The sequence below is a fragment of the Benincasa hispida genome, chromosome 4 (genome assembly GCF_027475165.1).
Source record: "Benincasa hispida cultivar pf3 chromosome 4, pf3_genome.v1.1, whole genome shotgun sequence".
Lineage (NCBI taxonomy): Eukaryota > Viridiplantae > Streptophyta > Magnoliopsida > Cucurbitales > Cucurbitaceae > Benincasa > Benincasa hispida.
Window position 1 is genome coordinate 35,850,907 of NC_143481.1, and position 15,629 is coordinate 35,866,535.

Consider the following 15,629-nt stretch of genomic DNA (forward strand, 5'->3'; position numbering starts at 1 on the left):
ATGTATAAGAAAAATTGTAATAGTATTTTGAATGTATATGTAAAGATGATTAGTAAAAGAAGAGATTTATGTAACCGTTATTACGAACCACCAGATTTGTTGAACCATTTTTTATATTAATTAGAAAAAAGAAAAGGGAAGGGGGAGTTGGGTTGGGTGGGTTAATTGCGAATGTCAGAGAAGGGACCAATGGCTTCTCTAACCTGCCTTCTTCTGTATATGTGTCTCTCACAATACACAGAACAAAATCTTGGAATTGCCCTTCTCTAAATCCAGCCTGTAGCGTAGTAGTATTACCGAGTGAGAGAGAGAGACACACACACCCACTCCATTTCTTTTCTATCACTTTCGTTTTCCCCTTCTTCTGATTCCTTATATGTCCCTTCTTCATCTTCTTTCTCTCTCCCTCTTCCCCACTTTAACCTAAAAAGCCTCGCCTTTTTCACCTCCTTCATAAGCTCCCTTCTCTTTTCCCAGTCTTTTCAGGCCCCAACTTGCAGAAACGGAGGTGGAGGGGAAGAAACAAACAGATTACAGTGTAAAAAAAGAAGAAATAACTTAAACCAAGAACAACAACAACAAGGCCCTCTATCTGCTTCTCTGCTCTCTGTTACACAATAACTTTTTTGTTCTTATTGCCTTCAAATCCAATTCTTTGTTAAAAAAATAGATAAACAAAAAAACCCATCTTCTTCTTATTATTCTTCACAATCAACACAATCATCATCATCATCTGAAAATCTCTTCAATTTTATATAATCAGGCGGCTTCTGGCCTCTGTTTTGGAACAGAGAGAGGGGAAGAGAAAAGGGGAAAAGGGATTTTTTTAGCAATGGCTCCTAGTTTTGACCTTGCTGTTTCTAACCTTTTATGTGCTGAAGAGAATTGCATTTTCGACAATAACGATGATGATGATGAAACAGTAGTTGAGGAGTTTGTGATGGCTCCTTATTATCTTAGAACTCGTTGGAACCGGAACCCTCACCGCGGCGGCGGCGGTGACGATGGGTTGCCGTTTATGAGCGATGAATGTTTGATTGAAATGGTTGAAAAGGAAACCCATCACTTGCCTGTTGATGGGTACTTCATGAAGTTGCAGAACGGCGAGTTGGATGTTGGAGCAAGAAAAGAGGCCGTCGATTGGATTCAAAAGGTGGGTGTTTCATTATATTTGAATCTTGGTTTCGATCGCCTTGATTTTGCCTTATGAATGGTCTCGATTCATGATTGTTCTAATATTTTGGCTAAGAAATGCTTGACTCGAAAAGCTTGTTCTGATTTTGGCTGATTATTATTAGTGTTATTAAAGTTTTGATTCTTTTCTTTCTGTAAGTTTTTCTGATTGTTTAAGGTTTTTCTTTTTCCTTTACTTGAAGTTCTGATCGCAAAGTGAGTCTGAGATACTTTAATTGCATCCTCTTCTCTCTCAGTGATTGTTTAAAGTGTTTATCATGTTCTGTTCTTCTTTGATCAAAGTTTAATGTCCAAACCCATTTCTTCTTTTTCTTGGTTGAACAGGTAAGTGCTCATTTCAGTTTTGGATCTCTCTGTACATACTTAGCCGTAAACTACTTGGATCGATTCCTCTCCGCTTACGATCTACCCGTAAGTACGATTGCCCTCCGTTTTCCGTAATTCGTCGTTCCATTCGACATGATGTCTAATTGTTCTTCTGCCATTTGCAGAAAGGCAAAGCATGGACAATGCAGTTGCTTGCTGTGGCATGTTTGTCCCTTGCAGCCAAATTGGAGGAGACTGAAGTCCCCCTCTCTTTGGATTTACAGGTTTGAAGATCATTTCAATACCATGTTGCTCGGAAATGCTTGTGGAGTTTTTGTTTGAGATAGCATTTCCCTAATAATGATTTAAGTTCAATCTCAGGTGGGTGGATCAAAATTTGTGTTTGAAGCAAGAACCATTGAAAGAATGGAGCTTTTAGTCTTGACAACATTGGGATGGAGAATGCAAGCAGTTACACCCTTCTCATTTATTGATCATTACCTCCGCAAGATTATCGAGGACGAACTCTCTATCAAAATGTTGATCACCCGATCCATTCATCTACTGTTGAACATAATACAAGGTCTTCTCCCTTTCTTACACTAGCATTAGTGTAGGTTTAACAGTCATAAAATTTCTTCATTACGTCTCTGTGGTACGATACATCGTTGTGTGGAGATTTTGAAATGGTGTTGATTGATCTCATTTTGGGTGGTTGGGAAATGAATGCAGGGATTGACTTCTTGGAATTCAAACCTTCTGAAATTGCAGCAGCTGTGGCAATATCAGTATCTGGGGAAGCTCAATCAGTGGACCCTGAGAGAGCAATTCCTCTTCTCATTCAGCAACTCCAAATGGTAATGTAGATAATAAGTTGCCCAACAACCCACAAAAAAATAGACTCAAAATTAAACCTCAAACCCATTGCTGTTATTATGATTCAATTTGATTGTTTGTGTATCATCATCATCATCATCTGATACATACATTTACTTGCATCTTTGTGCAGGAAAGAGTTCTGAAGTGTCTTAAATTAATCAATGACATGTTCTTAATCTGTGAGGGTGGGACGGTGAAGGACTCGAGAGTGTTGATAACGGAGCCCCGGAGCCCGAGTGGGGTGTTGGACGTGACATGTTTAAGCTATAAAAGCAATGATACAGCAGTTGGATCATGTGCAAACTCTTCTCATCATAACAGCCCAGAGGCTACAAAGAGGAGGAGACTGAACAGACCCTGCGAAGTGGAGCTATAGGAAAAAAGGGGTGATGGGAGGTGTGATCTTCCAATCCTAAAGTAAATTTTTGATGAGGTTTTTTTAGGGAAAAAAACGTCAGTTATTGAAAGGATAATTTTAAAAACACAGAAAAGGAGTAGAAGAAGAGGAATGCAGAAGCAAAGTCCCCAATCTGTTTCTTTCTGTGATGAAAGAGGAGGAAGAGGAGGAATTTGGGTGTGGGAATTGGGAAGTGTTTAATTTTGAGATACACTTTCTTTCTAGGTGTCAATTTTTATTGGTTGAGACCAAAAAATGAAAAGAGAAAAAAAAAAAAACAAAAGGATGCCCAAAGAAATAGTGGGGCAAAAAGGAAAAAAAAAGTGGAAAAAATTTGTCTAATTTCATATAAATTTTGGAATTGTTTAATATATCTTCTGTTGAGTCATTTAAACAGTGTTTTTTAAAACTCACTATGGGGCAGAGAGTCTGCAGCCCTTTGTTTGACCATTTGTCTACTATGACTGGGTTTTGCCTCTTTGCTTATATATGGTAAAAGCCCATTCATTTAATAATAAAATAAATAAATAAATAAAACAAGGATAGGGGAAGAATATTTTCGAGAATTCAATTTTTCAATTTCTTTGCTTTTGTTTAACAATTGCATGATCATCTTACCTAGAATAAACAAATATGTGACTTGATTTGTATGTATTGTGAGGTTGGAGATTTTGCATCATGATCTAAATCTGTGTTTAGATAAAATTTGACCGATTTGTTTAAAAATAAAAAGTTCTTTATTATTATTCTTTCTTTTTTCTTTTTTTTTTTTGTATTTTTTAAATTTATCTTACATTTTTTTCCTCGTGTTCTCACTCACCTTTTTGCTCTCTGCATGTGGGTTCGTTGAGCGCTACATGTATGAAAAAATGTTGCACGTTGTTGGATATTGTGTTTTGTTGATTGTTACGTTTGTTGTTGGTCAATTGTGCCTCTATGTGAATCACTGAGGGAAAATAACACCATGTTTGCCGTCATTGGAGGAAGAAAGATAGTGATAAGGCAATGCTAAACACATTAGAGCGAGAAGATGTCTTTGGAGGAAGATAGGGTTAGCGGCTGTTTTTCAAACTTAAGCGGGGGAGGGAAAGGGAGGAACATGAGAGTTTGGAGAGGAACAAAATGAGAGTACATAGAGGAGAAATATATCAGTGATAGATAATGATAAATATTGATAGACATCTATTAATGATAGTGATAGTGATAGATACTGATAGATGTCTATCAGTGTCTACTTTATCTATTATTGATAGATAATGAATTTTTCCTATACTTTATAATATTTTTTAGCAGTTTTCTACATTTTAAAATAGTCCTATATACATATAACAATAACAACGAGAGAAACTACAAATAAATCTACTAATCAAGAATGATGGAGATAATACTATCTAGAAAAAGGCATGAGAGGATGCTAAAGTCGCAAAGGAATTAGCAACTTTGTTAATCTCTTGGGAAACATGGCGAAAACTCAAGGTATTAACAAATTTGTCTACAAAAATAATATCCTTTACAAGAACATGAGTATCAAACAAGGAGAAATCCGCCCCATTGATGAGGTTGATAACCCCCAACGAATCAAAATCAACCTCTAAGAGTTAGATCATCTCCATTCCTAATAGATTTCTTGAAGACTCTCCAAGATGACTAGAGCTTCCAACACATTAATAACGCCTTTCCTCTGGATAAATTTGTATCCACTCAAAAGCACCTGGCCTTTTTGGTTGCAAACAATCCAACTAAGTCCTCCCGGCGATATTACGCCACATCCACATTGAGCTTCCAACAATTGACCTTTGGGGGATATCAATGGAGATGAATAGAGAAATTAGAATGGAAGGGAAAAGCAGGGGAAGCCAACGTGCCATGAGGTTCCATCCTGTCTTAAGGGTAAGTAGATGAGTGTTCCCTTAAGTGGTATCTTCGGGACTTGAGGAGTCAGAGGTAACCCAAGGGTAAAATAGTAATTTGACCCAATTAGAGTTACAAACACTCTTGAAGGACTAACTTGCTATTGTTGGTCTATATCCGTGAACACAGAAATATATCTATAGTGAGAAAAGTGCAGTTGTGGGTTTTTAATAGAGTGTACCCACAGTTAATGAATATTGATTAACTTGGTTAATAAGTTTAGCCAATTAATCTCATATCGTTGAAACTTCTGATTTGCAGGTTCACTAGGTCCCCTTGTTAGCTCACTAAAAGATATTTAAGAGGGATGATTTGAATTGTTCAAATTAATTTGAGGAAACCATATGTTAATGTGATTAATATATAATTGATTATAGATATGATGTATAATTCAAATTAAATTAGAAAGTAATATTTGAATAAGATTCACTTAATTAATTCAAGTGAATTATATTCACAAAGAATTAATTAATAGAGAGGTGTTACACACATATATACGATGTTTATGATAATTAAATATATATACATTAAATTAAATTTAATGTATAAATAGTTATTTAATTAATATACAAATTAAATTAAATAAGTATTATTTAATTGTGCTAATTAATTAAATTAGTGTTATTTAATTAATTGGGTTAATTAATTAAATAAGTGTTATTTGATTAATTAATTGTGGAAAAGAAAAATAGGAAAATGATTAGGAAAAGTGCTTTGCTCTTCTCTATATAAAGATCTCCCGATGACCCGTTGGGAGACACAGAGACTGACAATACACAACACACAAGTGTTATTGTGCATATTTTTTCCTAAGCCACAAAAAGAATTCTCTCTACTCTCCAAAACCCTTTTTTCTTCTCTCCCTCTCCCAATAGTTGGATACCACCTATCCCTCCATTGGAATCCTAGAAAATAACGATGTTACTCTCGTGGTAGTATTCGTGATTGTTCAAGAAATCGTTCATGATCAAACTCATTGGAGGAGTCGTTCATTGAAACTTCGAGAGGATTGTTCGTGAAGCTTGGGAATCTACAAAAGTAAGAATGGTTATAACTTTTTTCCGTAAAGCATGCTATATTACATGTTTATATTCGATTTTAGTATACTGAATTTGTTTATGTAAAAATCGAATTTCAGAATGCAAAGACGTTCTCACTCAAATGCTTCTACTGTGGAATTCAATTCCTTCAACATAATATGGCATAAACTTCTTTAGAAAACATGGCACCTTGTAAATCTTTTGGTAAATCATAACATAGCATTAACACTTTGAAAATTATAGCATACATATGCCTTTTGGAACTCAACGAATGACATATTCCTTTTTGCATAGCATAACTTGGACTCTTTTGGAAATCATGACATAACATTAGCATTTTGGAGATCAATGCATAGCATAACTTTCTTGGTAAAATATAGCTTTATCTTAACCTCATTGAAACTCATCACATAGATTAAACCTTTTATAAATCATAGATAAAACAAGTTTATCTAAATCAAGCTCTGAACTCATTTAGAAAATCATGACATAACATTGGTATATCATAGGCATACTTTATTTTGTGCATATCATAGATATACTTATTGAAATACTTTTAAAAGTAAGAGTCACTCACGCTTAACTAGCTTTCCCCTTTGAACCTTATTAAGCCTTAACTTCTTGTTCACCCAAACGGCCTTTCCTTAAGCCAAGACAACTATTTTCATCGCATGTGTTGTTTGGCCGCATAACTTAGTTGGGTGCATGAGATGCATTGAACGCATGGAAAGTTGGTCACATCAGCACACAGGTCATGGACACTGGCCTTTGTACATTGGTGATCAGATGGGTGCACGACACTCCCTGCACAGGCATGTGCGTGAGGCTGGGACGTCTGGCGCTGGTGTACACCAATGCAACAGGCGATAGGCGTGCGGTGATTACCACCTTGCATGCGTAGTGTGTGGGTGTGGGCATGATCACTGCATGAAACTTGGGTGCCTATGCTGAACTTAGCCCCAATGACAACGTAGGCCTTTTCAACCTCCTGACCGACAACCCCTTGCCTTCTTCTGAAAATCCAGCTAACAACTCCTTTTTTAACACTTTCTGCTTTCCTTCATTTTTCATAACTTTGTAGCTTTAATTTCAGCTCAAATTAAACAAAACTTCCTTCATGAATCTTGTTAAATAACATCTTAAGAAGCTTACCTCCAAATATGGGCTTCTAAATTCTCCTCAAGAGCTTGAAGTGCACTAAACTCCTCAGCCTAGTTCGGTTGCTTCAAAACTCAAACCTTTCTAAAGTATCCTTCACTTTTGAGCATCCCGTCGGCCAAATTCCTTTCTAGAAATCCAAGATTTCTTTCTACACTCATAGAATTTTAACTTGGCTGAAGAAACTCCTTTTTTTCATGAGCCAAAAGTTCCAACCGCTTCCTTCTTTCAACCTTCAGCCAACTGCTTGCTTCTTCAACACCTAATTTTCATATTCAACTTTCAAAACATATAACTTAAAGTTCATCTATTGAAACCTGAAACTTCTTTCTATGAACTTCTTACATATCTTTTAAACTATGTTACCTCAAAATTGGAGCTCTAAATTCCTCTGGGAAGCTCGGAATTCACCAAACACCATAGCTTTCTCCTTTTGCACGAATAGAATGGCCAAAATCGACTTCATTCTCACAATCCTTTATTTATAGTCCTTCTTGCATGCCTCCTTTGCCTAATAACTTGACACTTAAGCATCTACTTGGCATTTCCTTCACACTTGACTAGCTTTTCCTTTGGCCACCTCATCTTACATGCAAGAATAAGTCTTCAACCTACTAACCTCTCTTAGCCCTACCTCTCAACGCATGACAAGCTCAACTCTACACCTAGCAACCCTTTTCCAACGCATGGAAAGGCCATGCCTTTCTCGTCTTGCTAACCTCCAAGCAAGGCTTCTCAATATCTGTCTTCCTCCTTTCTAGCCTTCAACACAAAGCTAAAGCCTTTTTTCCCTTGTCTTCCACGCATTGCCAATAGTCCCCACCACACCTTGTCTCCAATGCAAGGCTTCCCCATGCCATCACCTAGCTCGACCAACCTTCCCATGCGATTCCCTTATTCATTCTTTCCATGCATGGCCTACCAAGCTATTCTTCCCAGCGTGGCTACCTTTCTTTCCTTTATGCATACTCCCAATGCAAGGTTGTTCTCTTTTGCAATACTTAGCAATTCAATTCCCACGCTAACTCTCTTTGTATGTGACATCTTCCCAACAATTCCCTTACCTATCCTTCACTTCTTCAAGCCAAGGCTCACCTTAACCAACACAAGTCTTCCTTCTTCCATTCTGTCCAAGGCAACTATATACTCCAAACCTAGTTCTCTTAAGTACCTCAAGCCAACTTCACAAGCAACCTGACTTGAAAGATCTTAGGGAAGAGTTTTGAGGTTTACATCTTCGACATCTTTATTTTATAAGTAATAATTCTGATGTGATGTGGAAGACTCTTTCGGCTTTAACAACTCCAATTGAGATCAAGATATTCATCTGGCGAGTTTGCATCTATGCCCTCCCCACTCATGATAACCTATCATATAGAGGTATTATGGATTCGATGGAGTTCCCCTCATGTCTATATTCCCCGAAAATAGTTGCTCACGTTGTTTGGTGTCGTAAAGAAAGTGTGTTTGGAAAAATTAGGCCACGAGCTCTAAATTATTCGATTTATCAGATGTATAGATAATAATATAACGTAAAATCTAACATATTTTTAAAATGGTTGTTTTTCAAATGTAGGAAAATGTACCAACTTATATACAAATATATCAAAATGTCATTGTCTATCAGTGATGGACAATGGTAGACAATGATAAATGTTGATAAGTGTCTATCACTAATTGATATCTATATTTGATAAACACTATAGATGTCTATCAGTGCCTATCGCTGTCTATTACTGATAGATAATGACATTATGCTACATTTTAAATTATTTCTAGCAATTTGGTCGTTTAAAGTAATTATCTTTTGAAAAATTGGAGTAAATATTTTTATTTTTATTTATGGAATATAATATTTATGGTAATCGTGCTTTTATAATAATAATTCAAAAAAAAAAAGTTGAAAACAATCCTAAACCATATTTCAATACGTACATACTCATGTTAAACAAATCAGCAATTCCAACATAGGAGCCCAAAATAATCTAAACTCTAAACACAAACTTTCTAAACTTATACTAAAATAGTTTATATCCTAAACACAAACTTTCTAAATTTAGAATAGAATAGTTTGCACCTCAAATGCAAATTATCCGAACCCAAACTAAAATAGTTTGCATTCAAAACACAGATTATTTACCTCTATTGATTATTATAACTCACAATCACAGATTGTTATAACTTATAACTAACTCTATGCCACAAATAGTCTCGAAAACGATGGAAACATATGGTCGTATAAGTGCATTTTTCAAATAGCTAGATCGAATAAAATTCTTTGAAAATAAATCTTAATTTTGTATTTAAAACAAAATCTTGTAACAATGTCTAGACTCTAGCGTGAACATATATGGTGAATGTTCATCTTGTGCCAATAGTCATGGTGGATTTAGAAATTTTGTTTACTTACTTTTAATCATTGATGTTAATTTCTATTACTTAATTAAAAATAACTATAAGTGGAATTTTAAAATTGATAAAAATAGTGAAACTTAATTAATTATAATTATTTTAATAATTTTTAATTTATTAACATAAATTAACTCCAATAGATGGAAATTGAGTTTCAGTGAAAAATTGAGGTTAAAAGTGTAAATCTCGAGACATAGAAATCAAATTGAAACAAAATTCAAATGTCAAAGATAAAATTGTTGCATTGCATTTTGAAACTTAGGGACTAAATTAAAATCAAACTCAAAATTTAATAACTAAATGTGTAACGTTCTGAAACTTAAAAAAAAAAAAAGAGCAAAAGGTGAGTTCTCAAATCTTATAAAACATTGTGTTCGAAAACTCAGGAACTAAAAGCAATCTTGGTCAAATCTCCAGAAAATAAAAGTGTAGTTTTTCTTTTCTTTTTTTTTTCTTTTTTTTTTCTTCTATAAAGAAGAACAATAAATATTTGGTGGTCTTCTACAATGGACTGTCTTGAAACTCAAAAACCTTTTTGTAAGGTAGATTTAGAAGAAAATGAATGTTAATAAATGAGGTTCACGTGCTGTGATAGAGAAGAAGAATAATATGGACGACTACGTTCTCTTTGTATGGCAATACAGAGATTTTTACTGAGTTGGTGATTCACTGTCATTTTCTGTTACTCATTTATTGACATCACATCCTTACTCAGATGTTTCACACCCCACAGGTAAATTAATTAAACACAAATTAACTTCCCATAATTTTCACTTCACACATTTCTTATTTTCTATTTGTTGTCCTTATGATCAATAATGACCGTTATGAACAATAGAAGCCTTACCATGAATGAATTAAAGTGATGGTGGATAACTTTTTAGAATTTAATATTTAATGAAGCTGGTTTACATTCTTCTAAATCATTTACTCCTCTATACCAACAAATAATATAATATAATGACAACTTCAACGTTAAAATAATGTTAAATTACAAGTTTAGTTGATAAATTTTGAGTTTTGTATCTACCGTTCAAAAGTATCTAGTAAATTTCTAACCTTTAAATTTTATGTATACTTAAACTTTTAATTTTGTATCGGGTAGATTCACAAGTTTAAAACATATATGTCTCGTTGCAAAAAATTTGCATCTTTCTTTTTGTTTGTGAGTTAGTCCACCACGATCAAGACTCATACTCCTGGCAGAGCCGCGACATACACATAGCTAATACATATCTTAGAATTTAGGGATTCAAATGTATAATTTTGAAAGTTTATGGATCAAAAGAAACAAACTCCACGCTATTAAGACTAACTATATAATTTAACATTAGGTTGTTTTCAAATATAAGAAAATAAACCACAATATTTACGAACATAGCAAAATTTCACATTCTATCTACGAAATTTCACCGTCTGTCTACGAAAGACTTTGATAGATCGCGATAGATTACTATATATGTCTATTTGTGTTATGATAAACATAGATAGTCGTCTATCGTGTTCTTTCACGGACTATCATAAATAAACTTTGATATTTTACTATTATTTGAAAATATTTTAAGCAGATTGTAATTTAAAATAATTTTCCTTAACCTTATAACAATAATATGATTTTCTTTTCTTTCCTAAATAACTAAATCAGGGGGAAAAAAATCCAACCCAAAAGCAATTCTGAGTTGAAATTCCTTTCCACGAGGATTGAGAAAAAGGCTATGAGTATGACTGCAATCCGATTACTTCTCAAGTGATGGTTACATGGGCAAAAACTTTGACAAAATTTGAAGCTTGAGTTGAGTTGGACCGGTTTCAAGAGTAGAACCAGTCTAGTAAAGCCCAAGACCATTTCATGTGGGCCTATAAGAAGCCCATGCAACATCAGAGTTGGACCGGTTGTTGGGTACTGATGTTGCATGGGCTTCTTATAGGCCCACATGAAATGGTCTTGGGCTTTACTAGACTGGTTCTACTCTTGAAGTTGGCCCATTAAATGCAATATGGTAAGGTAGTTGGAGCGTGGACCTAATCCAAGGTATAATAGCTCAACCCTTTCGGACTCGTTAAGAAACCATTCCTTTTAAGAAATTCTGTAAAATTATTTATGAATGAAAAAATTGAGTTTTTTATTCTTCAAATTGCTAATATAAGTAGCCAAACCGAGCATAATTCATTGGCATCCGAATAGGTTAGAAATTAAGAAGTTCGTGGTTTGAATCCCCCACCCCAATTGAACTACAAAAAATACTAATATAAGTAAATTAACGAATACATCTTTTAAAAAATATGTCATTATGTAAAACTTTTACATAAATAAAAACATCAGATTAATTGGGATAGTTAACATTGATCCTTCTTCACTCCCAAGCTTCAGCTTATATTGGGTTTATATTCACATTTACGTGGTAAGTATATATATAAATATAATTAGGTATCATGTCAATTCTTTAGTACAATTGGTTGACGGGAGATTTTTTTTTTTAAAATTTGGTGAATTGCAAAAACTACTCTTTAAGTATGGTGGTAATTACAGCATCAAACTTTTAATTGTAAAAATTAGGTTCACTAACTTATCCAAGTATTAAAATTAGACTTTCAAATTTAAGATAATTGTAGCTATTGGACTCTAAAGGATAAAAATTGATTTTAACACTTGTATAAGTGTGAGGATTCAATTTTTATCCTTTAAAGTTTTATTTTTACCATTTACCGGGGGGTCGTTACATACACTAATGAAGTAAATAATATTAATTACTGAAACAATAATCGTCATAATATTACGATTGAAAACAAATAATAGTAAATATTAACAATTGTTTATTTTTACTACAAATGTACAATTTAAAATTAGAAATAAAAAATTAATCTTATCTATATTAGCAATAAGAAATAATGCTTCACACTATAACCATAATATTATATGGAAAACCCACAATAGTTTGAAGAAAATAAAACTAAAAATCTAAGCTGAGAGGAGATTGAGTATTTCTGAGTTTAATGTTTTTGAAATTAGAAAGTAAAATTAGTATAAATTTGAAAAATGAAAAAAAGGAAAAAATAGGGTGGAGTGCAGTTAAATTAATAAAAAATAAAATAAAAAAAATAAAAATAAAAAAATAAGGCAGAAAGCACGCCCTCCCACTGGCGGCTAGCTACTCTTCCGCAATGGGCGCTGCTTTGTGGTCCCCACTTCCTCCCCCTTTCATTTTCGATTTTTATTTAAGAAAAATGAAGAAATTAAAACATGAGATTAGACACGTCAGTCATCACTGCCACCATTTTTAATTTTAATTTTAATTTTTTTTATACTAATAAAAAAAAAAAATTAGGGTGCACAGTCCCCCTCGCGTGCACTCTCTCCGCATTAAATTATAGTTTGACCAAAAGGAAAAAAAAAAAGAAGAAGAAAAAAATGAGTTTGTTTTGTTATTGTATGGAAGTCCGAGCCTAAGCGTGCTGCAATGCATGCGCCTACGACTCCGACTCCAACTCTCTGCCTACTACATCCCAACGCCGATTCGCTCTCCATAACACTTCCAACTCTTTCTTTTCTTTTCTTTTTTTTGTCTTTTTTAATATATTCTACTACTTCCCATATTCCACCCTTCCCCCAATCCCTTTCTGCCACCTCTCCATATTCCATCTTCTCTCTCCCTTTACTATACTTTCAAAACTCTTATGCCCATCTCTGAATTATCCATTTACGTTTAATTGTTTTATGAATTGTGTTTCTTTTTTTTTTTTTTCATTTTTAAAATTGTTTAAAACCACATATAATTGAAGGTTTAAATGTCTATTAATTTTCTAATTTAAAAATAACAAATTACTACATTCAACATTCAAAACTATTTTCAAATACTTTCAACTAAAATGGTACGTGTTGAAACTTAAGTAACCAAAACACACGTATTATCCAAGGTTCGGAGGCTAAAAGGGTAATTTTGTCTTAATATTAATATTATTATTATTTGTAAGATATGTCGGAGAAGCGTGATGGCCGTTGATTTGCTTTGTGATGTGATCCGACGGCGTGGGGGTTAAGAAGAGAGAGAAATGGCGTCTGAGATAAGACGGCATGTCGATTGAAAAAGTCGCCAGCCGCGTGAGTGACTTTTGAATTGCCTTTTATTTATTTTATTTATTTTTAAAATATTTTTTGTGAACACTGTGGTAAAGATTTGGTGGTCGGAAACACCAAGATTTTCTTCCCACTTCTTTATTAATTTCCCTTCTAACGGGACACCTTAAAATTTTCACCCTTTAACTTATTATTTTTCTACCTGAACCCCCCCACTAATTTATTCAATTAATTAATCAATCTCCAAATTACTCTTTTACCCTTCCACTCGTGGGCTTCCGGCCCGTTCTATTCCCCCTTAACTCCTTTTTTTTTATGGGGTTTCAGTTCCATGTTTTTATTTTTTTATTTTTTTTTAAAAAAAAATGCATTATTGATTATAATGCAATAAACTATTTAGTCAAATATATGAAGGAGAAAATATAATAAACCATTATAGCATCATTCTTCAAGTTGAAAATTACAAATACGTACATACATATACATATATATACGTATATAATGTTTAGTTCAAAATAAAATTTCATGTAATTTGGTTCACATGAACTTAGTCTCAACTCTCAAGTGCACCAATTTTGAAGATGGAGTTTTAGCACTCCAGTAGACATATTGGATTCTTTCATATAAATTATTGGTCTACTTTTACATTAATTAAACATAAGTTGTATTTTAAATCTAAGTAATATTGTAATTTTGAAATGTAGAAAGCATATTAAAAATGAGGAGTAAATAAAGCTTTTTAAGAAAGATTACTGCAATGTGGTTAATAGTTTTGCTTTTGCATTGTTGGATGCACTAGAAGAAAATTTTAAAATTATTTCAGTTTAGTGTTTGGTAGTTATTAGGAGCAAATGGATTTTCAAGTTTATATCAGACGATTATTAAGAATAATATGATGATCTCATTAAATCATTTATGCATTTTTAGTTATTACAATGTGTGTTGTTTAATATTATATATTTACATTTTTATTTTAGATCTCTCTCAAACAATTGCACTCTAAATTAATTATGTGAATTGGGATTGCTAGCTATAGATAGACCCTATGTGTATGGTTATTTATTCTTGTAAGAAACAAATTTTCAACTTAGATTCAGAGCACATACGCAAATAAAAACAAAGTTCCTTCAAGTAACCTAGGTTGATTTTAAAAAAAAAAATAATAATAATAATAATAATAAAATAAAATTAAAAAATATATATCTATCAAGAAGCAACAATAATGAAGCCTGAAAAGGTATATGTGTACACACAAAAGAAGATTTGCAACATGTGGCGTGACTGTTGATGGTAGATATTGAACAATGTATTAATCCTAATTGAAATTCAAGAGCAATCTAATTGAGAGGATAAAAATAAAAGAAATTAAGTTTGACGATAGGAAAAATTCTTGACAATAGATTTCATTGCACAATTAGCATATATTATCGTCACAACTTGTCTAAAATTGAGTAGGGTAATTAGAGATGGTATGTGATAACATAAGTAAATAGAGGTATTGTCGAGTTAGGCCAATGGCTTGATCCACAATTATTTACCACATTTAGAAAGATAAAAATCTTTGCATTTATGGCTCAAGGTCTTGTTCAACTTGATCACTTATTGATATTGTCTATGGAGATATTACGGCTAGTTTCTCTTCTTGATCGAAATGGTGTCTCGCCTACTTTCACGTTGACTTTCATGCCTTGAAACCTGTTGACCTCGTTGTTTTCTTTATAATTCTTTGATTTTCTTTTTTCCCCTCCGAAATCAAAAGTTTATGTTGTTTATTCTGTTTTTTAGTCTTTATTCCCTAATTGGTGTTTTCTACATTTAAATTTTTGGGCCCTAACATCAGACAGAGGTTTACCTTTGTCTCTTTATTTATTCCACAATTGAAAAAACATATAATTATTGGTATAGCAAAAAGAACTCACATGACTTTAGTATGTCACCGATTATAAATTTATATTTTGGAAAGAGGTCACCGGCGAAATAATGAATCACACATCGACGTGGTGTATATAGGTCAAATCAAATTTTTAGGGAATAATATAAACTTACTTGATATTGAACTATCATACTCTATATAAATTGGGGTAACCCTAGGGTTTCTTTCATCCTTTTTAATAGAACTTTTGAGTGTTGGATCAGACTGCATTGGAAGTTCCAAATAAGGGGCTTACGCACCGAAAATAGGCCCTAGACGAAAGTTGGCTGGAGTAGAACCCGAGGTAGGCCAATTAGCTAGAGCGACCCAATAACTTTGCTCACT

The 15,629-nt window shown here is 33.4% G+C and overlaps 1 protein-coding gene across 1 annotated transcript; it reads left to right on the forward strand.

The window, feature by feature from the left end:
- The first annotated feature begins 68 nt into the window (after positions 1-68).
- On the forward strand, positions 69-3,164 carry LOC120076790 (cyclin-D4-1-like). Its single transcript, XM_039030706.2, has 6 exons — positions 69-1,153; positions 1,519-1,605; positions 1,686-1,784; positions 1,882-2,083; positions 2,233-2,357; positions 2,510-3,164. Exons 1-6 carry the CDS (start codon positions 833-835, stop codon positions 2,753-2,755), a joined length of 1,080 nt encoding a protein of 359 aa, XP_038886634.1. The 5' UTR covers positions 69-832; the 3' UTR covers positions 2,756-3,164.
- The last annotated feature ends 12,465 nt before the right edge of the window (positions 3,165-15,629 follow it).